Source organism: Lepisma saccharinum, chromosome 4 (genome assembly GCF_977018435.1).
Source record: "Lepisma saccharinum chromosome 4, izLepSacc3.1, whole genome shotgun sequence".
Taxonomy (NCBI): domain Eukaryota; kingdom Metazoa; phylum Arthropoda; class Insecta; order Zygentoma; family Lepismatidae; genus Lepisma; species Lepisma saccharinum.
In genome coordinates this window covers 52,321,824-52,349,261 of record NC_139232.1, presented here as the reverse complement: position 1 = coordinate 52,349,261, position 27,438 = coordinate 52,321,824, and the positions used below count along the sequence as shown (strand labels likewise).

Below are 27,438 nucleotides of genomic sequence, written 5' to 3'. Positions count from 1 at the left end.
ACGAAGTTAATACTTGAGAATTTCTTGCTACTCTTTCATTTTTCAGATTACAACATTCCTGCATAACGATCCTGCGCAAGCAGTTTTGTTATTCATAATGAGAACAAATAATAGTGTTCATGAAAACACAAACCTCGTAAAGTCTTGAACTATATCAGATATTTCGCTGAATGAGTTATGGCCTCGTTACTACCAAGTTGGCGTTCCGGAGACAAGTAAAAAGTTACAAATCCCGCCATCTCTCTGATTTCGTAAAGCTTTAAAGTTGGGTTTAAGACCCTTTAGAGCTCTTAGAGTGCTTGATGGATGCCCGAGAACGCAGGGAAACCAAGAAGTGTGGCGTGACCGGCTGATATGGAGAGGAATGCGAAAACAAAGTGTGTTACGGTGCGGAAATTGTAGCTTTTGTGCTACGTTCCGCGACACATGCAACAGTGTTCAGTAGTGTCACACTTGAAATGCAGGCTCCGTTGGGGAGAGGGTGGTTATAAAAGTGAAGGAGAAAAGCATGTTAAGGCAATAAAGTAGGCCTGTTAACAATAACATCGTAAATTCTTAAAGCTGGACATGCAGAGCAATTTATTAAGCGATCGAAACTGTACGAAGGCAAGAGCATTGCTTCACTTTTGTCAGGTGCTTCAATGCAATACAGTACCAATTCCTCCTGGATGCTGTGTAGTTTAGGTACACTGGAATGTTGTTTAGCTGTTCATGTCCTCTGCACAGTTAAAATGTTTGCGGTATTGCGCTATGTATTTATATCCTCACGCGGCCTATTTCCTATGGAAGAATGGGTGGTTACATTGTAATACAGGCATGTACCGAGAGGTTTTAAAGAAGTTCATTTTCGGGGACTTGCGAAGCATTGAAGTGAAATATGGAGAAGCAAAACTGAACTTCCAGCAATTCTTTACTTTGGTCTTTTCTGTAATTTGAGTAGCCTGTTGCCATAAGAAGAAAGATGGAGCTACATTTCAGCCATTAGCTTGCGCACTTTACTTTTAAAAAAATGTAAAGACCATACTTCCCGGAGCGCTAACATTTACAAAAGATGATTTTGAAGTATTGTGTTATTTGAAACAGTAAGTTTCCCGTGGATATTGCACCTTTTCGTGATGGCACATAGGGAGATGTGGACGCAGGGCCTCACACATTCTCGATGTCGGCAGTTTTAGAGGTGTTGTGATAAGCACCACGCTCCAGCCGCTTTTAACCCCCACCATCCAGGTACCCATTTATTTGGGGCTGGATATGAGCAGTTTTATTCAGGGACAAGGTCAGAAAATTTCCGACCTTATCTCTTCCACCCCGAGGATCGAACCCGTGTCTCTCGCGTGCCGGTTAGACACCCAAATCCTTCGTGTTTATAAGTTACAAATTTCTCGGAAATTCTTGTTCTACTGTTTTTTCATTGCTCTTCTCTACATCAATTCCACGTCCATTTTGGTATAAATATACTACAATTAATAAATAATACGAGGGTTGGAGGGAAAAAAATTGAATTTGCTTATCGTGATGCCGACTGCGGGACGGCATGGGTTCGAGTCCGCCTTGGTTCAGTCTCTGGGTTTTCGGCCTTTGTATAGGACCGGTGGCAACCCTCCATCGTGAGGAAATTGGGAGTAGCTTAACCCGATCTCGAAAATCTCCTATAACGGCTGAGGGTTCGACGTGCTGACCCCACGTCACCCCATTACCAGTTGAAGATCTCCACACCTCTAGGTAGGATTGTGGTAGGGAGACTGCCAGTCGGGAGATAGGCCAAGGCTCTTCGAGGGGTGTCGAGCCATGGGTTTCTATCGTGATGACAACTTGGGGGCTTATCTGATTCAGGAAACCAGACAAAAAGAATTGCTGGATTCAACACGCTGCGCAACGTTACCCAGGCGGAGTGTAGATTTTTAATAAACAATTGTTAGGATTATATCCTGTACGAACATTAAGAATTATACAGAACCATTCATAAACTGTGGCAGCTAATATTAAAAAAGAGGAACCTGAACGACAAACTGTGAAGATGCAGAGATAAGGAGCAACAAAAGGTAGACAGCAGAAAAGAGTATTAGGGTTGTTCTCATGAAACATCAAAGCTGTTAATCACTCTAAGCGCATTATTTACGGTTCCGATCCTTGTTCCCTGTTGTGTCATTGCCCCTAAGTAGTAGGAGTTTCCCAACGGGATTCTTGGATGTCAAGATTGTATATCCAGTATACTCTTCCCTCGTGACATGCTTCTGGCATTAAAATGGTTTTTGTTCTCGTTGCCTGTGTGAGACGCAGCAAGGTCGTCCGCTTTTTTTGAACTTGTCTGTTAACATTAGAGTGCCATACAAGTTCCTTCATAATGCTGGAGCGCTTTTGTAGGTACAACACGAGATGCATTAGTCATGTCAGTGAGGGTAATTTAAATCATCTGGAGGAGCTCTTGAATGTTCTTGCTACTTACGTGTAATTTCCCTCATTGCTGTTCAATTAATCGTGAAGATTTAGAGATGCACCTTCTTATAAATCACATGTACGTGTTTACACGCTATTGTACGTTGGTGGTCGAGTGGTAGACATTTAATTCGTATAACTGCCATGTTGCATTTAAGTATAGGTGTGTGTACTTGTTGAATGCTAATACAGAAAAGCAAGAGATAACAGATTATTGTTCGACAGTTGTTTAGGAATGTTAAAGTTTGTTATTGCGAATTGAGTTTTTTAGTAGCGACACTTAAAGGGAGGTAGGGTGGGCCAAACCTCTCAGAAATACAGGTCCTCCTAAGTTTTTAGAGAATATCTGTCAACATGTAGTGTCATCATTATTAACATCAACGTGTAAAATAATTTGTATTAACTTTTGAATTTGGGAAAATTTTTGTGTAACACTAATGTCACTCTGTACTCGCCTCTAAATTATATGCCGTCACTACAGCTTTATTTTGTCCAGGATTTTTTTTTATGAAACTACAAATTTTAGTGAGAGTTGATTGTCCCTACATTTTACGCTTACTTGTTCCCCCGAACAAATTTACTTTTCTTGTGATTTGTTTGCACTCATCTGTCTGTGGTGGAGCAATTGATATTCTACACAGTGGCGTATTTAAGAAGGACTGTCGAGCTTGACCCCCTACCAAATGCCTTCAACCAGAAAAAGCATTATAGTTATTATTCCTTCGCCGGCGACGTAAGTTATAACGTATATTCTAGAGTAATCAGTTTTCATACATTACATTTAATTGCGGTAAGTATGATTTTCCATTTCGCTCTTTCACTAATAATATCAATAAATGGGTGTGGCCTGGTAAGCATTATACTATTTTAAACATCGGTGTAAACATTGCCAATTTGCTTGCGAAAGTTTTTTTTTTTTTTTTTAAAAAAAAAAAAAAGTGTGTGGCAAATTTCGTTCTTAGAACAGAAAAATCTTGCGTGGTATATAATATTCTCTTTTAATCAGCAACAAGCTCTCCTATCCATCACGTTTTCCCACCGGTTGTTTTGGCTTTCTCTGACATTCTTTTCAACTGAAGCACGAGTGAAATATATTTTTGGATTAAACCACAAGAGTTGCCGCGCCGCTCTGAAACAACTGAGAACCTCAACTTCACCACACCACGCTGCAGTTGCAGTGCTGATTCCGGTAAGTGTAACAGTGTAGCAGAGAAAGCATCCCCGTCTAGTTGGGTGCACTTTTTAACACTCGAGCAGTGCAGGTGTATTCAGTGTCAGAGTGGTGCAAGGAAAATACGTTCAACCAACTAGACGAAAAGCGGTGTTCAAGTTCAGAATATTCAACAAATGCCTGCCTGCAGCTTTAAACGGTCATTTGATTAGTTAGCACGCCCCACGTGACCATACACCATACATACACCGGTCCGGAAGGTAGTGCAGACGGTGCAGACACCAAATACACTACTTGACTCCAAATCAACGAACTATTGTGAGCAATCTTTCAGTATTCATAAGTGCCTGCGAATATTTGGTAAATATCTTGCATCGTCACAACAATAACAACGTGTGGTGTTCAAGGTTCCTGATGGAGGAAATGTTTATTACACTCTAGACACAATGATTTAGAATAATTCATTATTCTAAGGACCGCAGAACCCCTATTTTCAAGACCATATCTTGTGGTCGTACACGAGTTAAATGATCGTAGACATAGATCTTAAATTAGTTTTAAAATTAAATTTTATGAATTAACCACGAAAAGTAGTCGACGACGGCAAGGTTAGGTACTCATTGTGAGTTTTCGCGGAGCCACCGATTTACAGAAGAATAAATGAAATTTCGTTTTTTATTCGACTGAAAATACTTCACCCACGCTCTCCATTTAACAGTGAATTAATTAGTTGCAAAGTTCAAGTTGAAATGAAAATGTGTGTTCCATTTAGGTAAGTTAAGTATAGCATCGTAAAAATATTTGCATTTGCAGTTTTTGTTCATTAGGCAGGTTTATCGGTCGTTTGTGGCGCTGCTTGAAAAGGATGGGAGTTCGTGTCTTCCTCCCGATAACCTTGTCTCTGCTGCATCCTGATTCTGACGAAGTCCACCCCTGCACATGCAAGTGACGGCGTTGCTACAGCGAGGAAGTTTTGTGTGCACCGTTCTGCTGCATAGTTGTCAAACCAGCCTTGCAACGCATTCGGATTTTGAACAACTTTATACAGATGGTGTAATATGACGTTGGGGATAATCGAGATTGAGAAGGTGTCAATGTCAGCATCGCAAGAACTAGAACAGTATTCCTTCGTGTAGGCTCGAACGTTGCAGAATTTTTTTGTTAATTTCGTGAATAATGGGAACACATGTAAAATTTGAATGCATTTAAAAATTACTTTCAATTTTTAAATTTTGAAAAATGGTTCGAATACAGAGAAGTTATAGGCAAATTTATAACGTTTCCACAAAATATAATTTTAATAAGTTGTTTCGTAAAATGAAAAATTTAGAGCCTGTTACTCGTACGTGAGTGGCCTCTCCGATGACGTAACGGTAACGTCGTCGCATTGTAATCAAAGGGTCCTGGGTTCGATATCTGGTTGGTTCAGATTCCAGTTTAAACTGTAGGCCCAGTCCCGATTAGCCTATCTGTGCATAAAGTTGTGGACTTACAACTAAAACAAATTAAACTCATTCGTGAGTGGAAACTCAGGGAGGTTTAAAGCTATTCTAACATAGCGCTAATTCAGTGGGAATAAGTGACTATTTTCTTTCTATGCTTTCTCTTCATCTTCCTAGGGGCCTCCCCGATGGCGAAGTGGTAGCGACGTCGCCTTGTAATCAAGGGTTCGACACCCGGTGGAGGCACATAGTGGTTCGGATCCCACTTTAAAAAAACTGTAGGTCCAGTCCCAATTAGCCTTATTGTGCATAAAGTGGGCTTAAAACACCAACTCAATCAATCTTCATCTTCCTACGTAACAATGTTCTTTTCCCAGGAACATCCGGTGCAGTGGGGGATATCCCTTGTTTCTTTTCCTGTGTACGGCATTAGCTTGGGGAAATGAAACTAAAATTGACCAAAAACTTTAAAAAGAAATATCAACAGACGTAAGAGCGATAAATAAAACATTACTCTATGCAGTTTCGCTTCCGTGACTTAATATTTTTAAGTTTATTAGGGCTAGATTTGATATTAAACTCCATGGTGCAACAGCCCTCTTAAGGGCTTACCGGAGCGGCTTTTTCATTGGGTGACGCGAGGTCAGCGCATCCAGTCCCATCGCTTCTTTTTTCTGGCTTTTCAAGTAGCTTCCCAAATGTTCTCACGACGCCGAAATTTTGGAGGTTCCTCCGGAAATTGAACCTGAGACCGCTCGTACCAAGGGCGAGTGCGCAAACCATTTGGCTACGGGAAGCCAAATGGCTTATTGGTTTGAGACTATCAGGGTGGAATGGTTCTTGAAGCTTTCCTGGTGGGTGGTTGTTGTAAGCCGATTGTGAAAACATTGACCTTGTAACCTTGTGAAGCAAGAACAACGGAATGTCGCCCTTAGCCAGTGACAAGAATTTTCCTTCTGTTTTTCGATGCTCTGAAGGTTAAACACTGCCTTTCTTCCCGGAAGACAGGAATGTAAGGAAAGATGGAATGTGAGAAATTACCGCGTGAGAAACCAGTAGTCATATTGAATATGGGTATCTCCGCACTGCCTGAAGAACTTGGATTCGTAAATATCACTTATACCCTGTGAACAATAACAAAAAATAGCACAAGTAGATGCTTTCAGCAGGTAAGCTCTTGGAATATTGATCTCCACTTCAAAGTTGTTTTTGGTGGTGAATATATTTCAACTCGGTTCAACTGTATGTTAGAAGGAATTTACTTGTGACGTTCCTTTCGGAGTGGAGCAGAGCCATCGGTTTTATTCTTATTTTCGAACTTAGCACGTCAAATTCATTAACAATTAACTATTTTCTATCTAAACATGCAAGTTAAAGTTTGTAGACCAGTGTAATTACTGAGTTGTGATGAGTAGCTCAGAAACACGTCTTGGTTTTCTTTCTATCTACTTCCTCCAGTATTTTTACGAGCTTCCTATCTGCTAAAGAACGTATCATGTGGCTTCTAAGCATGCATAAGTACGTCCAGAAATAATCTGTGGGCTCTGGCGCAAGCAATGTGGCGAGCAGAAGATGGTTTTAGCGCTTGACATCTTCGTATCAACAAGGTTGATGACTTCATCTCGCGATCGCTGCCCTGCACAATGCAAATTTAGTTTCCTAATCTTGAGCTGGGCTGAGTAGGTGAGCTATGCATAAGGGACTGTGCAAAAACTGAGTTGTGTTGAAACAGAACATTCCCTATATCAGTCAGGCATCTCATATTTGCTGCAAATAATCTAGCACCACCTCGATAACGCAGTGACCCACGTCGTCCTCTTGTAACCACTGGGCGGCGGATTCAATTCCAGGTCGATCCACATTGCACAGTGGCTCGGAATTCACTATAAATTCTAGGTCCAGTCCCTATTCCCCTGAGTATAAAGTGGACTTACATTAAGCTACAATATTTGGAACGTTTTGAGCTCATGTTAAACACACATGATAATTTTTTTCATAAATAAAAATCGCGTATTTTTTAAAAAGAAATATATAATTGGATCATTTTGTATATTCTACATGAAACTTCAACATGAATATTTCTTACAGTTTTCCCAGCTTGGAAGGAAAATGAGGGATTATTACACGACTGCTTTTATCCATAGAAAATGTAACGAGCATAGCAACATCTGAAGAAGTGATAAAACAGCTGGAGTGTGGTGCTGAGTCTAAGCTATGATCAGAATGTGATTTGACATAGGTTGCTTGTATCTTTTTTTTTACCTGTACCCTCGTTGGAGAATCGAACATGATCCACATATGTGGTTTTACTCATAATTTTCTTCCAACCTCAATGGGGAACTAAGCGATGCCACGTGTGCATGTGAAATGTGGAAACAAAGAGGAGAAATAAGAAACTTGATCCTGAATTTCCTGATTATAGTTTTTTACTACTATGTCAGCTGGTTGAATAGCGCAACGTAATGTCCGCTGCCTCGTTAAATCTACATGATTGCGTCCTTTGTTCTTTGCTTACTTGTTGGGCTGACGTGTGAGAAAATGTCGTATTGTCTGCTGCATACTTAAGACGTTATTCATTTCATGACAGCTATAAAATGCGAAATGACTAATCACAAAAATGATAGCAATTGTTGGTGCAACAGAATGCGTAAAGTAAATTAAATTATACCAATTTTGCTAGATTGTTCGTATACTAACCAACATGTAACCGAATTGTGTGTATGTGAAGGAATGGGAGAACCTAGCTTGTACACACACACAATAACACAATTGTGTTATTTTCAAGTTTGTGAACTCGTTGCGATTTCTCATAATTCCGGTTTGTTGGTTATTCTAGGTGCCATTTTTGTAAAGGTTAGATGAAACATGATGTCCTTCGGTTAAATGATTAAACAAAATTATATGCACACAGGAGAGAGAGTACTAACTGTGAGTACAAAACGTCGTAATATAACATGCGAACAATATACGAGGGGCGTACTATGATTTACACTATTTTTTTTTCAGGTCCCATGGTCCACCATTCGAGAAGTGAGGACTGGCATATGAAGCTACGAATCTAGTCTACCGATTGCAGGCAGCAGTGCCCAAAAAGGATTCCCGGTGTTCACACAGCAGCACGTTCCGTACATCATTGTCAGCGGACTATTGGACAACATGGAAAGCGACTGTAATGGTCAGCGTTGGACAAGTTGGTTTCTATGGAGATGGTTGTGACCACAGCAGAGATTTACAGACGAATGGCAACCGTGTGTGTGGTGAACATGCGCCTTCACGGAAAACCGTTTACAATTGGGTGGAAGGTTGGAAAACAGGACGCACGTCAACAGAAAAAGAGAAGTTCTGTAAGGAAAGTGACTGTGAAGACACCAAGAAACATTACACGGGTTGACCAAGTCATTCTTGAGAACAGGTGCATCACGTTTTCTGAAATGGAGGTAACCACGGGCTTGTCCAGAAACACCCTGCAGCGAATCGTGCACGATCACCTTAATATGGGGAAATTGTTCGCCAGATGGGTTCGGAAGAAACGACCAGGGAAATGGGCAAAAGGGGTGCTCCTGCAACGCTACAACGTACGCTCCCACACCAGTCGGGAATCAACCACGGCCATTGCTGAAATGGGGTTCTAGGTCCTGCCACACCCCGCATACTCTCGTCTGTAAATCTCTGCTGTGGTCACTCCCTCTCTCCATAGAAACCAACTTGTCCAACGCTGACCATTATAGTCGCTTTCCATGTTGTCCAATAGTCCGCTGACAATGATGTACGGAACGTGCTGCTGTGTGAACACAGGGAATCCTTTTTGGGCAATGTTGCCTTCAATCGGTAGACTAGACTCGTAGCTTCATATGCCAGTCCTCACTTCTCGAATGATGGACCATGGGACCTGAAAAAACAATGTGTAAATCATTATAGTACGCGCCTCGTATATTTTTAAAAAATAAATTAATTTATGTTAAATTGATTTTAATTACCGGTAATTTATTCATATTTGAAGTATATCACGTGTGTGACACAATGAGCCTTTAAACAGTAATTCTGCCAATAGGACATTCAGAAACATTGGTGCATTGTTTGATATTCATCTGCTCTGGAATGAAGCCAACTTCGTGCTTCACACATCTCAACTGGTGGAAGACAAAACAACCTTTATACAATCACATTTTTTATCATGTTCGCTTTCAAGCGATGCGTGTTATGTCTTCAAACTCATTTTCCCCAAGTTTTCCCCCTCCCCCTTTTTTCAAGTAACGACGACAGCTTAATTGCTAATAAAGTATGGACAACAAGAACTAAGCAAGAGTTTAATAAATGTTGGGTTAATGTTACGGTATTGTAAGATTGCTCCACAGAAGAATGTATACAGAATGTCCCTTCATGTACATTAAATTATAAAACGTTTTCTTTTGACTATATATAAACTTAGGTAACTCATCTTTGTGTAGAACTCATCTTTACCAAGGTTTCTTGCACTTGGCACCAGGGAAAACTTATTTTGTTTGTTTTATTGAAGAACTTACACGCGTCAATCGGAGGTAAATTGTTACAGGCGCATCTTCACATTAAGAAATCGTGAGCTCAAGTAAGTCGCCTACTCTATAAAAATGGAACCATCCGTTTACGTGACTGTTTCTGCCGATTATATAGAAATACTTAAATAGTGTTTAAAAGTGACGTGTCTGTACTAAAGGGACGAGATTTGGTACTAGATTTTTCCTTTGGGAAGTAAAAAAACAACTGCTCCGTGGAGCATTTCGTGCTTTGATGCTAGGAGCTAAGCAAGACTGAAAAAGGTCAGATCTGGTTCCGAAGAAGCCAAGTTGACAGCAAGTTTGCTTCTGTTGTTTCAGGCGAATATGGGAATAGCAACTCACTGAAGACCTTGGGCATTTTCTTAATTTATTTCAACCCTCATCATTTTTATATGAGCATAGCGTTTAATTAACGACATGAATAAACGGCATGAAATATAAGTTACGCAGAAAGTAAATTATCTTCCGGACACGAGTTAGCCTATATGCACGAAATGTCAAGCCATTTGTAGTGTTGTCGATTTTAATTACAACAGCAGTGCCTTGTGTATATGTATTTTGTCCCAAAATGTATTTGCAGATAATCAAACACAATGCGGAGTGTAAGGGGTAACCCATTCTGAGGACACCAAAATGTCAGCCTACCTTCCACGTAGTACGTCCTGGACTGCTTTTTGCAGACTAGCGAGGCTCTGGCGTCTGGACTCTCAGCCAATATAATCCTCCATAGTGCTCGTGTTGCTTCGTGCATACATGTTTGTCTTTTCATCCATTTCATCCTGCCGCAATTCATCCCCATCTTCGCAGTTAGCCAAAAGTAGCAGAAAAGCTAAGTAAAATAAATCAGTCAAACAAAATGCGACATTGAAAGCCGTTACATTCGTATTCATGGGAAAATGAAACCTAACCAGCGTTCAAAAATTTCTACCTTGCTCAAGGTAAAAGAATCATGCAAGCGCAAGAGACCATGTGTTCTGTAAACACTCATCGCTACTTTTTCCAGTGGTGACGTGGTGCAGGTGTTAATATGTATTACGTCAGTGATCGACCTTGTCACCCAATGGAGCGCTTCTTGTGTAGCTTTCTCCGTTATCGTCGGCGTAAGACGAGAACAACGTTTGTTTTGTTGCACTGGGAAATGCCAGCAGGTTGACATTCCAATGAAGGGAGAAGCAGTAGGGCGTGGCTCGAGTTGAACTTACACGGTTGCAAGGGCGGTGTCAGGTCTAAGGTTATCGGGTTCAAGATCAGGAACGGCAAAAAAATATAATTTAAAATGCGGTCTTAATTGCATGCCGACCGAAAGCTGGGGGTGTTCACAACGGTGTTGACCTGCCTGTTGAATCTACTGCTTTGGTCGCCTCTATTTTTTGAGAAACGCCCCTGCAGACACTGTAAAATGTGCGTACATTGGAAGAAATGCACTTGCCAAACGTGCCCTGCACTGCAGACACTGTAAAATGTGCTTACATCGGAACAAGTGTACTGGCCAAACGTAATCATATTACATTGGGTATAAAAGGGATTTTTCTACGTACCCCTATAATTATGCACGTATTATGATTTCGATGCTAAACTTCAGTGTACGCTGGCTCTTACACATCCCTCTCTCGCCTCAAAGATTGAAAGTGTGGATAAATTCCTAGAACGAAAGCGCTCTTGATAAAATAACACGGGAATCCGAATAAAGTTTCATGTCGAAAGTTATATCGTAGCCTGCATGGCATAATTTTGTTACCAATCGCTTATTAAAAGTACCCTTCGTTCTTGTATTGCAGTGTGGTAACCCAAGCACCGAAACTATTCTAAACTCGTGATGCCTACCAATCTTGTTGGTTCGAATATGAGAATTTGTAAGTTTTATCTAATCAGCTTCAAATGTATAAAGTTGAGCAGAATTCATATTGAGATTTAATTCACATAGTATGGTAGCATTACATGGGCTTAGGCAGAACATCGCACATTCGCCGCAGAAACTTATTTTAAAAAGAACAAGTCTGTCATCCTTTCCAAATGATCCGTTGTCGCCATTTCGTGTTTAAAATTCGTAGGAAAAATTCCAAACCACCGGACGATTGTAAGGTGGATGGAACACACAATTCGGAATCGATCAGATTTTTTTTAACAGCCATCTAAGGTCACAGATGCCATCTGTGGAAGTGCAAGATCTGCAACGGACTGCTCTGAAGTCTGCGATCAGCGGTTAAACACACCTTGTCGTTGGGAACGTCTTCAAAAAGTGGGATTTCATTTTCATTCTACTGTAAACGGCATATCTGCGTGTACCAGCTTTGCTCTTTCAAGTCTTACTATGTATTTTTCCCCAAACTGTAGTATTTTACATAACAACGATCTTAATACTCATACTGTTGACATATTAAATAAAAGATACACCATGTAGCGTTTGCAGTAAAACTTGTTCATAAGCCAGCAACAGATCGTTAGATTGTGGGCATTGTTTAGTAAACGGCATTTGATTTTATGTAGTTGTTCCAACAGAGTATATCCTTTTTTTTTTTTTTTTTTGTACATTGTCATTGACTAGATTAGGTCGGAATTAGTTGAAACATCCCATGTTGGGCGAAATACCCGAATGACAAGGCATGGATATTGGTATTTTCACCGCCTCTTGACCGCAGTTAACCTAAATCTAGCCACAAATCACACGTATTACACAGATACCAGCTGAAGTTAAAATTTACTTTTTCTTTTTCTGGTGTGGTGATTTATAATTATTTAAATGATATTCCGTGTCTGTACTAATATGTGATGAAATTTTATTGCTATTTTTTTAGCTATAACCTCGACCTAATGAGGCCGTAAAAATAGTGGTGAAAGGGAAAAACATTAATTGCAAAATCATCTTCCCACCATGCACAGAAAGCCCGTTGTTTTTTTTTCCTTTGGTCATTAGTAAATAATGGGAACTCTACAAGATAGAATATTGAAATGTTAGGAGAAACGGCACTATCCCGGCGTTTAGGTAGCAAGCGTGGGGGAGTGTCACAGTTGGATTGAGGAAAATTCCATAAACTCTAGCAACAAGAAAATAAGTAACCCGTGAATCGTTAACTGTTTCAATATTGCTGGCCACTCGTCGACCTGGTGTCATTTCATCTGCGATATGCTACAGAAGTCCCTCATGTGCACATATTTTAACATGCAAACTATGTCCAAAACTATAAATAATAATAATAATAATAAAAAGAGTCTGACAAAATATGAAAGGACTCAAAACGTATTTGGAGATCATTTTTCGTCTGAGTTGATGAAATGTCAACCACTGTCATTGTGGAAAGAGCTGTAATCTGGACACTAAACATTGCTTTCAAACTGTTTGTAACAACTGTGTACAACAACGTTTACATAGGTGCACGAGGTTCAAGGTTTAACCACGACAAGTTGGGGTTACTGAAAACAAAAGATTGACACCTGCCCATGATTCTTTCATAACATGAGGCTTGATGGAGATACACACCAACTTTACATAAATCAGCACAGAGTACAATTTTCCCCTGCACCGATTCATATCGGTGAATAGAATCTACTCTTCCGTGCATGTAGAAGAATTGTATACCCATGAATAACCAGGATGTGACACATGTGACGGAAGTTTGTTTTGTAATGCTTTTTTTTTGAACGGAAATAGCCCTTTCCAAGTGGAGATCTTGTAATATTCAAGTGATCTCCAACATTACTACACGAGCTTCAACATGACAGTATAGAAAAAAAAAATATAATTGAAAGGAGTGCAGAAGACACAAATACAAGTGTTAAATAAACTTGGGTTCGAGTACACGTGACAGATCGCTGAAGACATGTTAGGGCCGCCGCATAAAAAGCGAGACGAGGCAGACGTCTGCATAATTGAGAGGAGACCAAGCCTTACTATCCAAGAATCTCGTTTCGTTCGAGCGGAATATGAAATATTCGTGTAAATGAAAGTTCGTTCCATACTTGAATCTTTCGAAAACACTAACAGGGCGACTGATGATATATGTAGACAGGTTATTCAACTTAACCAAGATAAGAATGTCCGCGGCAAACTCAGTCATTTGTTTTCTCCCCTTTCTTCCCATTCTCTTTTGCCTTCTGAGAGTACTGCAGAATTTGGCAAGCAGGAACACGAGGGCAATGTAAGCAGCTGATTGCATCGCTCACGCTTCCTCCGCTCGCTTAAGGTTGAAAATTCGACGTATATTGCTCAAGCTGTATGTGTTGTTTGTGGTACATTTTTGTATCTTATTATTTAAAAAGTAGACAAAACAGAGACAAGCTTCCTCATTTACGACATGAGGCGAGACTGCACACTGTCTCGGGAATCTGTGGAGCAAAGCCGCGCATAACTGTAGTGAAGGGGAGAAAGTAAGTGGGACAGCAAAGCAGTGCGCGCTACTGCAAACAATTGGTAGCTGCAGCCACGTTTTCTCCTCCGTTCACTCGCTTTCCCGATGGCGTAGTGGTAAAGTCGTCGCCTTGTAATCAAGGTGTCGCGGGTTCGATACCCGGTGGAGGCACATTGCACAGTGGCTCGAGTCCCGATTTTAACTTTAGTTCCAGTCCCGATTAATCTATTTGTGCATGAAGTGGACTTTAAAAACAACAATTCAATGTCTACTTGCGTAGAGGACTGGTTTTCTTTCGCTTGCTCCATGATTTCCGGGACAGAGTGTACTATCTTCAATATTCTCAGCGAAGTTGAAGAGTTAGCTCAGGACAGGTGCCGGTGGAGAGCTGCAGCAAACGAGTTGGAAGATTGGCGACTGCAAGAAGAAGATCGAAAGTGTATGAACCCGCCTCCAAGCAATGAAATTATTCGAAATGCAACACCACAGCTGAACGCTGTTGTTGCTGAAGCGGAGGTATTAACGATGTGATAATTGCAGAAGGCCGTACTGCGAGCCGTATGGCACTTTCCACGAAGACGGGATGCATCAAGGCCGTACACGTCGCTGGACATGTCTTTTTGTCATTGTGCTTCCGATTAAGCTTACCTCGTTGAATTTTCATGAGGTGTTTTTCTTCCAGCTCGGCAAAGGAAAGAGGTCCTTGTTAAAGCTGGGCACGCCGCTGTGCGTGACGTCAAATACTGCTTATATTGAGCTAACTACTCCCACGCAAACCACCTCTTTTTTACAACTTGATGCGTCACTATAGATACACATTTCGCAATGTTTCATGTTCAAAAGCTCCACCCCTCGTCTTTAAACGTACAGGTGGGTCGTGCGCTTTGGGTTGAAGATTAGCCACTGGGAATTCCTTGGAATGTATGTCCAGAAAAGATTATTCCTAAAAGTCTCGAATCTTATGCTGACATTTATAGTTACTGTAGAAGTCCCTTGTATCTTGTGTTCCTGTTTTCTCGTTACTATTACCAATCTCTTTCTGTATAATGCAGTTCGGTTTGAGTAGTACACAGAGGCACCCCTGCATTACCACAGGTGTGGTGGAAGCAGAGAGCAGTTGCCGAAATTCCAGATTAAATTACACATATGTAGTATTTTTATCATAACCCTTTCAGGTGTTACTACGAATTCACCAGTGGAACAAAAAAAGGAATTGTAATCGTATGGAAATGTTGAAAATTGTATCGTAAGTGCGTAGTGACCTTTGTGTCATATCCAAACTATCAGACATTCGGACCTCATTTGGAAATTTAGTTCCAGTCCCGATTAGCCTATCTGAGCATAAAGTGGGCTTTGAATACATAAATAAAGTATGATGTTTTTTTTTGTGCCCCAAAATGGTATGTGGCAATATTCGGTAACTTATCATTTAATGATTGGAACCTGGCAATTGTATGTTCGTAGCATACTTTGCAACAAGTAAGTGTCCAAAAATGAGTAAAACCGCGCACAGAAATAACTTAAATTTAGAAATTGTTCCTGAAAAATCAACGGAAAATCGGGACTTGAACTTACTCTTGCCACTTTTAATGTACTAATTCCAGAAAGAAAAATCAATTCGATTGGCATGGATTTAGAATATTCAGTGTGGTGCCAACAGAAATTGAACAGTTGCAGAGGTAAAGGACATTGGGAAGCCTGCTTCCACTGCCCCAGGATTGACAGAACCACGTTTTTTCATGTAAATGTTCTACAAGATGTACGATGCATTTAATTTGACTTCAATAGTGTAGACCACAGTGGTATGGAAATGCCCGGAGACGGTTTTCTGAAAGAAGCCGTGTGTAAATCGAAAGAGCACGTGACGTGTGTGGCTATTCGACCGCGAAAGCCATGGACTTTCTGCGGCTTCTTGTTCCCCGATGTGTAAATTCCAGCGGTTGCCTCAAAACGTGTCGTTACGTATCAGTGCTTGGTGACGAAGGGTCTGTGTCCGCGAATGCCAACGGGCTGTCTGCGAAGTTTTTAAGTCGCCCATTATCGATTCGAATACGATCCAAATTTGATGTATTGTGAAAGGAATTGAATAAACTTGATTGGAAAGCGTGGAATCCAAACTTGATTCCATAATTACACAGTTTTATCAGACCAAAATTTCTGGAACTGAGGTTGAAAGGTTCACACTAAATCTTTTCTTGAGCTGTTGTCGACCGTATTCATGTATCACTATAAATAGGCTAAATAGGCGATATTCTGTAAAACCCTCATTCTAGTAAATACGAAGTCTTATCTTCACGATTATGAAGATCTCCTGCATTCCTGAAATTCTTCTGTTTTTATTTTTTATTTTTATGGCGTGACTCATCATCCCACAACATTTCAAAATATCACACTTATCTTTTCTTCACTTTAGCATAGTAGGAGCCTTGTAAATCGATATGAAATCACACCCTCTTTGCATTGTGCTAAAGAAAAAGCTCAAAGCATCACTAAACCCCGTGGCGCAACATCTCTTTGAGGGCTAGAATTACCACTGGAATGCACTGAGTCGCATCGTCGTCGATACCTGGCTTTCTACCTAGAACGTACATCTTTTCAAGTACACGTATCTCCCCAAATGTCCTCACTATGCTGCATTAACACCGAAATGTTTGGGACTCCCACTGAGACTCGAATCCATGTTTGCTCGTACCCCATACTACAAAAAAGCATTGCGAAATAACTGTGCTAAACAACACCAATTCCAGCTTCTATCTCATAGATAATCTGGCACAAATTCTCAACTAATTGTTTCGAATTTCAAGCAGGGCGAGAGTAAACTGTTGTCTAGGTCTAGATTTTATGTGGTATAGGTGTTTTCCAGTTTTTCTACTCCAGCAAATGAGTTACATAAAGTGATGAAAGTGATGATATGGAAAGATTTATATGATATGATAAGACTAGTTGAAGGAACGTACTCCAAGATCACTAGAGAAGCACGAAGTTCTTTCAACTTACGAAATGCAAATCATCCATTTGAGTTGCATAATGGAGCTTCATAAGATGACTAGTAACTTCAGAATTTTAGGCCCGTTTGTGTTGAGTGCGTTTGTTCTTCACGCCAAAACAACGCCCCACTTATGTTTCCATAATTTACACATTTACTTAACTTGTATCCTTAAGATCACCGGACGTAATTATTGTAATGAACGATAATGCCTCCACTCCTCTCGGGTAAAGCTCTTTGTGTTCAGATTTTAGTTTTCAACGTCTACTTCATGTTGCAGATCATTCGGTTTTGTTTAAATTTAGAATTTCATGAAACTATAGTCAGTTTATCCTTTATGATATACTCAATATCTTATCTTTCTCCGATGAGAAGTTTTTAATATTATAATCTTGCCTTTTTTTTCTGGACGCAAATTCTAACATTTTTGATGTGAGGTCGTAACACCTGTCAAAACAGCTAATACATAACTTCAAAGAGGATTTTTGAAACGGATTAACTAATGTAATGATGCTCTTTGGGTTGAGATTAGAGTTTCCGGGAGGGGTTAGAGTGTTACAAGCTAAATGTACTATTCTCCAGGCACTGGGATGATTTGTGTGACTATGTTATGCACATAATGATGGATTATTAAAGCTGTAAAGAGATGAGACGACTTGATGTGATTGAGGAACATCTCCCACCATGATATCGAAAGCGCATGTGTAACATTTTATTGCTTTTTGACTTATTCGAAACTGTTTTGTTCGAGTTTTAAACCTTCAGACAAATCAGTATTCATATAACGAAAAGTTGTAAATATCAAGGTTGGCAAAATTGTCTTGACATTTCTGCTAAGCAGTTTCGCATTTCACAGAAACTTTACCACAGACTACCATTTCCATCGTTCTGCTGCAAATTCGAAACAGTTCGCTATAAAGTTTGTTGAGAATTTGTGACAGAGTTTAACTGACATAGAAGTTGAAATTAGTGCTATTGAGTACTGCTAGTTAATTCGGAATGACTATTTGTATTTCGTCCCCCCCCCCGTCCCCCCCAACGATTTTGAAAGCAAAATGTCGATTCGATTGTATACAGGTTCCTTTTACCAACAATAAGGAATATCTAAATGTTTTTTGTTTTTTTATTTAAAAATTTGTGTAGTTTTAAGTTAAGTGAAGACGAATCATAAGAATGAAGGAGCAAAGAAGTAGAATTAAAAACTTGTTGTTTTCGGCAAGAAAGCATTTTGCTATGGAGGAGCATTTCAATTTGTTGCGAATATAATCAATCCTAGTTCTGGAACAATGAACAACAGCCAGTTCCAGAATGAACATTACCTGTATAGGCATACAGTCATCCGTCTAAGGATTGCGTAACTATAGAGGAAGATTTATCGCACATAGCGTCTCAACGCAAATGGCTTTGGGATGGGGTGAAGGCTTCTCAGAGAGAATGAAAACTTCCGGGAAAGGGGTCGTCTGGAAGTCACCCTCCCTCAGGCCCGGCGAGTGCTTGGAAAGCATTTGCCTTCCTTGCAGCTAAATGCCGTTAGTCATTTTCTAAATTATTATGCTGTTTCTTAACGTTTGCCCTTTGAGAGGCAAATTTGTGGCTGTGCCTTCTATGCACAGAAATAGAAAAGTTGAAAGTAGAAGAGGATCTTCGCATGTGTGATAAATTAGTTGTTTTACTGTATTTTCGTCTTCAAAATTTACGTCAGTCTCCGAACTTTACACGGTACAGTGTGTTTGTTGGAAGATGTACAGTCTTCACCATAAATAACCGCTGGAAAATGGTCCATCCCTGTTTTCTTCTGCTTTCTATATTTTTTTCGAAGAGTGGAATTTGCCGTTTTGTTTTAATTCTTGGACCTAACATTGCGGAGAACATGGTGAATGAACTTTATGATGGGCAATTAGTCAACTATTGCTGATACAGGCCGGGCTATACATGTTGGTATGGAATTAGACACGTGAACATCTACTTTGGTTCGGTCGCAATCGTTTATCATTGCATGAAATTCGTAGGACATGTGCATTGATTTTTGTAACGCTTAATTTTATGAAAAATCAGCATAGTAGACAATCAAGTTTGTTACATTAGCCTACACAGTAGAGAGAATAACATTTCACCTACCCCGAAAAAAATGGAACTTGGGTATGACTGATTTTCAATGGAATCATTACAACGCAGAGGTGTCGGTGACTACAATAAAGTTCCACAGTTCTTCTAGTTCTCTCGAGTCACACAAGAGGAAAAGAGCTGTTTTGGTCCCACGTACTTTGTAAGTTCGTTAACTCAAAGCGAAACGGAGTTCTTACTCAGTTGTGCTCCGTGAAACAGAATATGCAAGAAAGAACTGACTGCATTTTCTCCTTAGAAACAACACAAAACGTTCTTACCACATCATATTATGATCCTTTTTCTTCAAGAAAGCATGCGAAGAATATTCAACATGGTGTCAGCTAATGAAACAGGAAACATTTACTTCCGGTGGATCGCCAGTTGAACTCGAGACAAAGAAAGGATGTGGGAAGCGGATGCAGAAAAGAGGAGGAGGGAGGGGGCGCACCTGGGTTCTTCCCAGATTAAAAGGAAAAAAAAAAACTTATTATATTTACCATTTGTTTTCTCTTAGGCTCGTATGCATTTACGACAGTTCCTTCTTTCCAGTTCCAACATTTTCCTTTTGTTTTGCTGTGTTCTTTAAATACGGTTTTATTGTCCTTTCTTATACTCCTTGAGTTTTATTTCCTGGTGAATTTCTAATAAGGTGTGCAGAGATGCCATATTGAACGACTTGGAGGGAAAACAAAATTTCACTGTTGTAACGTGTCAAGAGGAGGGGAAAGGAATCGAGGCCAAACCTATCTGATAGTTGCCAATAATATTGGGTTCTTGTGAAATTGACTTTCTATTTCTGTGACGGAAGTTCATTAGTCGATATTCGATTCTGTTTCCGGGATCACGGCGCCATGTGAAATGTCCATGCAGTTTTTGTTGTCTTCCATTGAAGCTACTAATTAGATTTTCCTGCCTAATGTTTTTATACCATCCCGTCCCTACCGCAAAGGTTTTGTAGTACGAACTTCCGGTCTACTCAGTTGTCGTGTTACATGGAAAGACCAATTGCAGTTTTGAAAGCAAGCGAATATTGAATCCATCTCCAAATGAGAGACGATTCAAAGTGCCACGAGAGAAAATTTTTATGGGGAGACAAAAGTAGTTTGGTTGTCGGACTATTATTGCAATTTTTTTTAAAAATCAACTTTTTTCTGCGATACTCCTTGAAACCCAGCACTTTGGCAGGTTATTTTATGCATTTTTTTCTACTCACGCCTTTGGATGCGTAGTTGCTTTGTAGTCAAAGGGTCTCGGGTTTGATACCCGGTTGAGGCACATAGTGGTTCAGCTCCCACTTTAAACTGTAGATCCAGTCCCGATTAACCTTTCTGTGAATTAAGTTGACTTAAAACAAACTAAAACAAAGCCTTTGGAGTATGGGGCTTATCCAGGTATCGCTATCAAATGACGGTGTCCTACGAATGAATACCCTCTCTCATTGAAAAAAAATCTGTTTTTTAAAATTCTTACGAGGATCACCGAATAGTTAAGATAATTTTGTAGAAAACCATTTACAAATTTAATATTTTTTTTTAGGGTGGGTGTTGTTGCGGGAATAAAGCTTTCAGTTCATGAATATCGTACAGTTAGGTAATGAAGTCAGAGTTTGTTTTAAGTCTACTGTGCTCATAACGCTACTCGGGACTGAGCCTACAGTTTAAAGTGTGTTGAAAGCGAACCGGTGTGTGTCTCCACCGTGGATCGAACTCGGGTCCCCTTGACGACTTCTGTCGCGCAGTGGTGCGCTACGACCCCAGAGGCCCAGGTTCGAATCCTAGCTTGCGCATGGGTATTCTTTGTGAATGTTCATTCATCATTTCATCACAACATTCATCCTCATCGTCGTGATTAGTCAAAAGTGGAAGAAAATCGACGTAAAATAACTAAAATCAATCAATCAGGTCGCATTGATAAGGCGACAGCTTTAACTTTACACCATCGGGGAGACCCGAATTAGCTAATTAGTAATTTGAAGTATTTTAGATACGGAAAACTATTTGTAATATGGTTATTAGTTACTTGTTCTGGTAACATACCTAATACTATTGTGTTTAACGCTCTCAGTACCCTTGCTCAAAGCTAACCAACCATTCTAATGCCTTGTCAATCTGAGTAAAATGTTGGCGTGTGAATGCTGTCCCTTATCATGGTCGCGGCTCCTCGACTTATAATTGCGAGAAAAAATATTTTTGAGCTTTTTCACCGTTCCTGTACGATGTGTGAGTTAAGTCCCTAGTAAATTCCGAAACAAGGCAATTCTAAGAAATAACGTAAAGTAAAAGAAAACAAATGGAGAAAAAAAACTTCGGTGCTTCTGTATTGTTTTACACAATGCACAGTAGAGTAGAATTCTTCTGGAATCAGCCCGTGAAGAATCCAGCGTCCGAATGTTGCCGTTCACCACCAGTTGAAACGTGTGTACAGTTACATTTTCTCACATCACATTTCTTCTGAAACGTGACGTAACATGTTTTCCGAATTTCGCAATGAGGAGGAGGGACGTGGTCGTGGCTTTTTCTTTAAAACTGCGGGTTACACTGAAAGGAAAGATTCGATGCTTTTATATAAGTGTTCACTGTAAATCGTTTTCTGAAAATTCTAAATTATTTACTCATGTGCGAATGAATTGAGTGAAACACTCAACACATCTTGCCTTCAGAGGTCCCAGGCTTGAGCCCCGACCATGTCTATTGCGTCTGTTCTTGCATCTATTCAACGGTGATTCTCCTAGCCGCAAATAACCTAAGTTAAATAACCAAAGTAGCTAGCACACGGAACTCTGAATGTCATTATTGACAAAGTACACCGCTGTTCAAATAAAATGCCACGTTTGTATTTGTTTTAGGGATGGGACGATATGAAATTTTGGCCGATACCGATAAAGTACCGATATAAAATTTACCGATACCGATAACCGATATTCTACCGATCCGATATAAAATTAGAAATGGTCCTGGAAGAACCTGAAAGGTTCATTGACCTCCTTAAAAATGTGTGTTTCAAAGTGACTGCAGTGCAAGAGAAATTGCATACTTCGACATTTACTTTTTAAAAAAATTAGGGCATGGAGAATATCCATAAAAATTACAACAAAAAATGCAGAATTTTGCACAACTATCAGATATTTATCGGTATATCGGATCGGTAAAATAATCGGTAATTTTACCGATAAACCGATACACCGATATGCCTATATCGGCCGATACCGATAGAGTACCGATTAATCGGTCCCATCCCTAATTTGTTTCATTTTATGTCGTTTTTTTTGCCACTTTTTGGATAATCGCTACGTTCAGGATGAGTGGTGCTTACAGGAAATGAATCAAAGGATATCATTAAACGCACATGGGCAGGACACCGAACACAGACGCCCATAAAAATGCAGTTCCCAGGCCTTTCAACGTCGAATAGAGGTTGACATTTTAATTGACTTTCCAGAAGATCACCCTACCTCCAACATTATCGAGTGTCCAACTTAATTTGGAGAGGTGTATGTACTGCATGGTAGACAACAAAGCTTCATACCATTTGTGAAAAAAAAATGGAGTTTTGAGGAAACTTTGGGGGTGGGGGGAGGTGAGGTTGTAGGTGTGCGGGTAAATCATTGCACATGAATTTTTTCAACAGATTCATTACAACTACACATAATTTATTCATATCAATTTGAATTATAAATTTATTTTGTAGCCACGTAGAGGTAGCGAATATAGTACGCGGGAGTGTTCATAACAAGAAATTTTCTACCGAACGAAGTGCGACAGTCCAATTACATAGGAAATAATTCACAATCACCGTCCTCGTAGTTGCTTGGAACTTTCATCGTCTTGAAAATATTGTATTTCCCTTTAGAATATATTATTGTTTAATAACGGCGATAAGATTTATGTACACTAAGTTTGTGAGTGAGAACATTCGGAGGGGCAACTTCCCCCCCCCCCATTGTGCGCACGCCTATGCTCACTGATCGTGCTAAAACGAACCAATGAAACTGTATGATGATTTAGTGCACGAAGTGCTCAGGGTATGCGTTTAGGGAAACATTCGGAATATATTCCACTGTCGCAACTATTTCGCCACGTATTCTCTGTATTAATATTAGAATGCAAATGTTGGATAATGGTTAATAGTGAGAGCAATCCAGCTTCAAGGCTAATAAGCATGCAAAAGCCATTTTAATGAACGTATTAATTTGAATAACTTGTTTCTACGGAACATGTGTACGGGACAAAGCTAGCACGACGTTGTTTTTTTAAAAAATAAAAAGCCAGGATAATTGTTGCCTGAATGGGTGAATCACTAACCACAGATGACAAAAATTGCTGCTGACGTAAGTCGAAATTAGTTTTAGCTGACGATATGGGCGTAATGTCGTAACTTATCTCATCAAAAATAAAAAATGCAACTGTGCACCCAGAAATTTCATCCTACTTTTCACACATTCGAAGCTCCCCCAACTTGCAACTTGTTATAATTGTAACTGACGAGATGGTACGCCAAATTGTCATTCTATTAAGTGAACGTTACATTATAAAAAGAATAAACTCAGTACTCTCAGACCGATCTCAGATGAGAATTCGTCCGACAATCTCCTTGCTTAAAGCGGTGCGGGGGCTCGCCTAGTCTAAAGGTGTCCGGAGCGTGGTACTGATCACAGCACCTCCACAGTCCCTATTTACCTTCGTGGCATGGTTCATTGCACAGGGCGTAGGTTTACCTATTGCAAACATTTTTCACCTGCCTACAAATTTCACTTACGATTGTAATTGGCTCAACCAATGGGTGGGGCAACGCACGGAGCTTCAAAATAATTTCAGCACGAATAGGCCGGCCAGGCGGGCTACAGCTTAAGATATAAGCAAGCGAGAAACCAAGTTATTCTTTAATAATGCTAATATTCGTTTCACAGTGTAAGATGTGCTAAATTTTGTAATTCCCGACGAAATTATCGATTCAGAAGAAGGAAATTGCCAATTCAGAAGAATCAAGAGAGTAAGTAGCTTTTCTGTTTCGACAATCGACAATAGATCGCCGTATGTCACTTCTACAGGTAACAACGATCCTCGTTGAGCTACGGCATACCTTCCAAGGGAAAGTAAAAAAAATGTAATAATTCATGCGCTAATAACCACAGCAGCACATTCACAAATATTCGCGATACTGGAGAAAATGTTATTAAAAAATAAATAAACGTTACGAGAAGTGGTAAAAAAATAATAAATTTAGTATCAACTTACCATCACGTGGTTCGGTGCGATGCCAACCTGCTGGTAAGCACGCGTGTGCGTGTGATGAACGCGTATGAAGTAACTAAAAATTTCCATGTACGCTTCGCGAGCGAGAGGCTTATCGCTTGGCCAGTTTAGTCGGTTCGTTCGCTCAGTGCGCGAGCAGTCTCAGTCGCCAGCGGAAGGGTAGGAGGTCGCTGCCGTACCTGGTTCCCTGCTCCCTTGTATTTGTGCATTTTGCTGGAAAATCCCGAGCGGCGTGGAAGCGTATGTGCGTTTTTTTATGCGTGCAGGAAACCTTGCGTGTGTGAGATTGTGCGTGACCTTCGCATCGCCAGTCAATGAGCTAGCTGCCCCGTGGGTGTTTCCCACCTCTTCCCCTCCCCCCGTGAATCTGGTTCTGCGGCTCGGCTTCAGTGCAGCGTGAGCAGGCTGCAAAAGAAGTTGATCAGCTGCTGCGTCGAAGTAGTTTCTAAAGTTTTTGTGCATGTAGAATACCGGTTGGCGGATTCTTCAGTGAGCAATGGAACATGCCAACGGTGGGCCGTACGTGAACGGCAACGAAAATGGTCCAGAAGTCGGGAAGGGCCACGAAGAACGACATTCCGCTGAACTCGCGGGGAATGTGTCGGTGTCGAAAGTCTGCGTCGACGGTGCCTCCGAAAACAATGGTGATTACCTAGCGTCGCCGGACGAGGACGACGACGTGTTCGAAGACGCCTCGTCGGATCAGCAGTCTTTTGGCGAGAATGATAGGCAAAGCCGCTACTCGCTCAAGAACAACGGCGGTTCCGTCGAGGAAGAGAATTTAGTGAACGATGCGTTGAGCCGCGACTGTGCTTCGTTGAGTGACCACAGTGATGATCGCCTATCGAACGGGCTGATGGACGATGGTGTGGAAGTGTCGGGGTCCAGTGCGGAATTGGTGGATTACGGGGGGGAAACAAATGGTTTGGTGACTTGCGATGATCCTACCTCAGGGCTGAATGGCTGTGACGAGACGAGTGCGGATCGTGGTAAAGGAAAATTGACGAACGGCCATCACCCGACGGAAAAAAGAGGCAGTGTGGTAGCGGAACTTCTGGAAAGCGAAGATGCGGTTATCATGGATTATTTGGGGAAAATTACCGACAAAGTGAGTTGATGTCCACAATTTGCTTATAATTACAAATAAACACCCCATCCCCAAGATTTCCTCAACACCCCCTAAAATTTTTCTCAAAGACCCAAATTATGGTCATTTTGACTAAATTTACACCCCCGTTATACGTAAACTCCCCCTAGATGGGAAATTCTGGATGAACCCCTGTAAATACGTGTAAGGATTACGTTATCTTCTGGGTACGTCATTCCAACAGACGTAGTTCTGTAGAAGATATCCACCCATCGATGAAAAGGGGACTGGTATCACTAAATAATCATCCTTCAAACAGAACTTGTACCTTTTCACAAGATGATAACACTGTTTAAATGTTGTTTATGTGCGTGAGATCCTTGTTGAAAATACCTTCACATCAAGGAGAGGGTTGATAATCTCGGTTTTCCCTGTACGTCAATAGTTGGCCCATATATTTGCACTCATCCTCCTTAGTGATACATTAATACACTTAAAACTATTCCCGTGTCAGCACTAGCCGAAACCTGAGTAAATAAGTTCACCAAAAACATTCAATTTTGCAATAACCCGTAAACATGGTGTCACAGTCAGTAGGATACCCGAGGATTTTATTTTGGACGGAGTTGAACTTGTGTTTAACACATTATCTGCGAAAGATCTGTAAAAATTTCAAGGTTGCGTGCGTGTCTGTTAGGGGGTGGGGTTTAGTAGCACATCCACCTTCTGCTCCTTCCGGCGTCCCCCCTACCGCGTACTGACGTGATGTTTAGAATAAAAAGTGTTTGGAAACTTACTTTTTAAAAATAACTGAGTTACAGTTACCCAGTGTGTTTATTTCATTCGCTTTTAAATGAACAACTTTTTATTAGAATTGGAAATATTACATTCAATTCCAATCTTAACAATATCCTGGTATTTTAGTATTATACGGACTACCTCATTTCAGACCGTCTGTTTTCTGGGAGAGCAAAATAAACACTTATGGTCATAATAGGAACACTGTATTTGAAAGTTTACAATATATAAATAATACAATTAGACTTTTGTGATTTCCTAAAGTCGGCTATATCACCGAGAAGCTCGTTGAAAGCGTCGACACCGAACTCAGCCACCGCCGATCGCCACATGTATTCCGCCAAATACGATTCCAGATGATGACGAGTTGTTCCGCTGTGCTTTTTTATTACGGCATTCAGGTTAGGTTATGGCAGCCACCTCCGATTAACGTAGACAAATGAGGTAGTCCGTATAATACTAAAGCACCCCCCCCCCCCTTGCCATGTTAAAAATGAATACAGCCATCCACCCAAAACACTCGAGTCTACCCATACAATTGCAGTTGTCGAATTTCAATGAAGCATGAATTTTCCAAATTTAACATGCAACGAAGTCTGGCTTCCTCGCCTTAGGCGATTCCACGAAAATTCTTTCACCTTAGCATTCAGAGAAGGCACATAGTTGAAAACAGAATTGCTGAATTTAGCTCCTACCCCACGTTACAAATTTTCAGTTTACAATTTAAGTGTGGTAAAGTAAATGTTGATAATGTTACTTCAAGTGCAAAAAGTAACTCGGTTACAATTTGGTTACCTAATGCTTAAATATACGCATAATTTGTTTTGTGCTAATTACTCACAGTTGACAAATATTAAAAATATTTCTGTCATGAAAACAGAATAAAAAATATCAAATAAAAGGTCACTACTTACGATATTGTTAATATATTTTTAATATTAAATATACACATACATCATGACAGTATAATTCTAGAAGAAAGCTAAACATTCAGTTTCAGATCATAAAATTAGTGAACAAAATAGTATATTGCATTATATTATAAGTAATGCCCCTCTCCCCACAGTCTTTCTCCCTCCTTTTTGTTGTTATTGGATTTGGAGAGTTGCACTACCATGAGACCCCCTCTCTTGATCATAAGATTTTTCAATACATATCCCACTTCAGGGCACAATTTTTAAAAATGATCCTCTTCCCCTTAAAATGTTTGTGCAGCACGGATGAACATGAAGCATGGGATAGCGCATTACAACCATTCATCATCAAATACCCAATTATG

General features: G+C 40.3%; 1 protein-coding gene across 3 annotated transcripts in view; it reads left to right on the top strand.

The window, feature by feature from the left end:
• LOC145986459 (leucine-rich repeat flightless-interacting protein 2) overlaps positions 1–27,438 on the top strand; it is a 123,356-nt gene that overhangs the window by 57,373 nt on the left and 38,545 nt on the right. Inside the window, exon 1 of one of the 3 annotated variants that reach the window (XM_083120491.1) lies at positions 24,394–25,382. The exons of the other annotated variants lie outside the window; for them this stretch is intronic. Within the exon in view, the coding sequence (XP_082976617.1) occupies positions 24,771–25,382 (612 nt within the window). The 5' untranslated portion in view covers positions 24,394–24,770. Of the gene's footprint in view, positions 1–24,393; positions 25,383–27,438 lie in introns of those variants that run through there. 3 annotated transcript variants of the gene reach the window in all.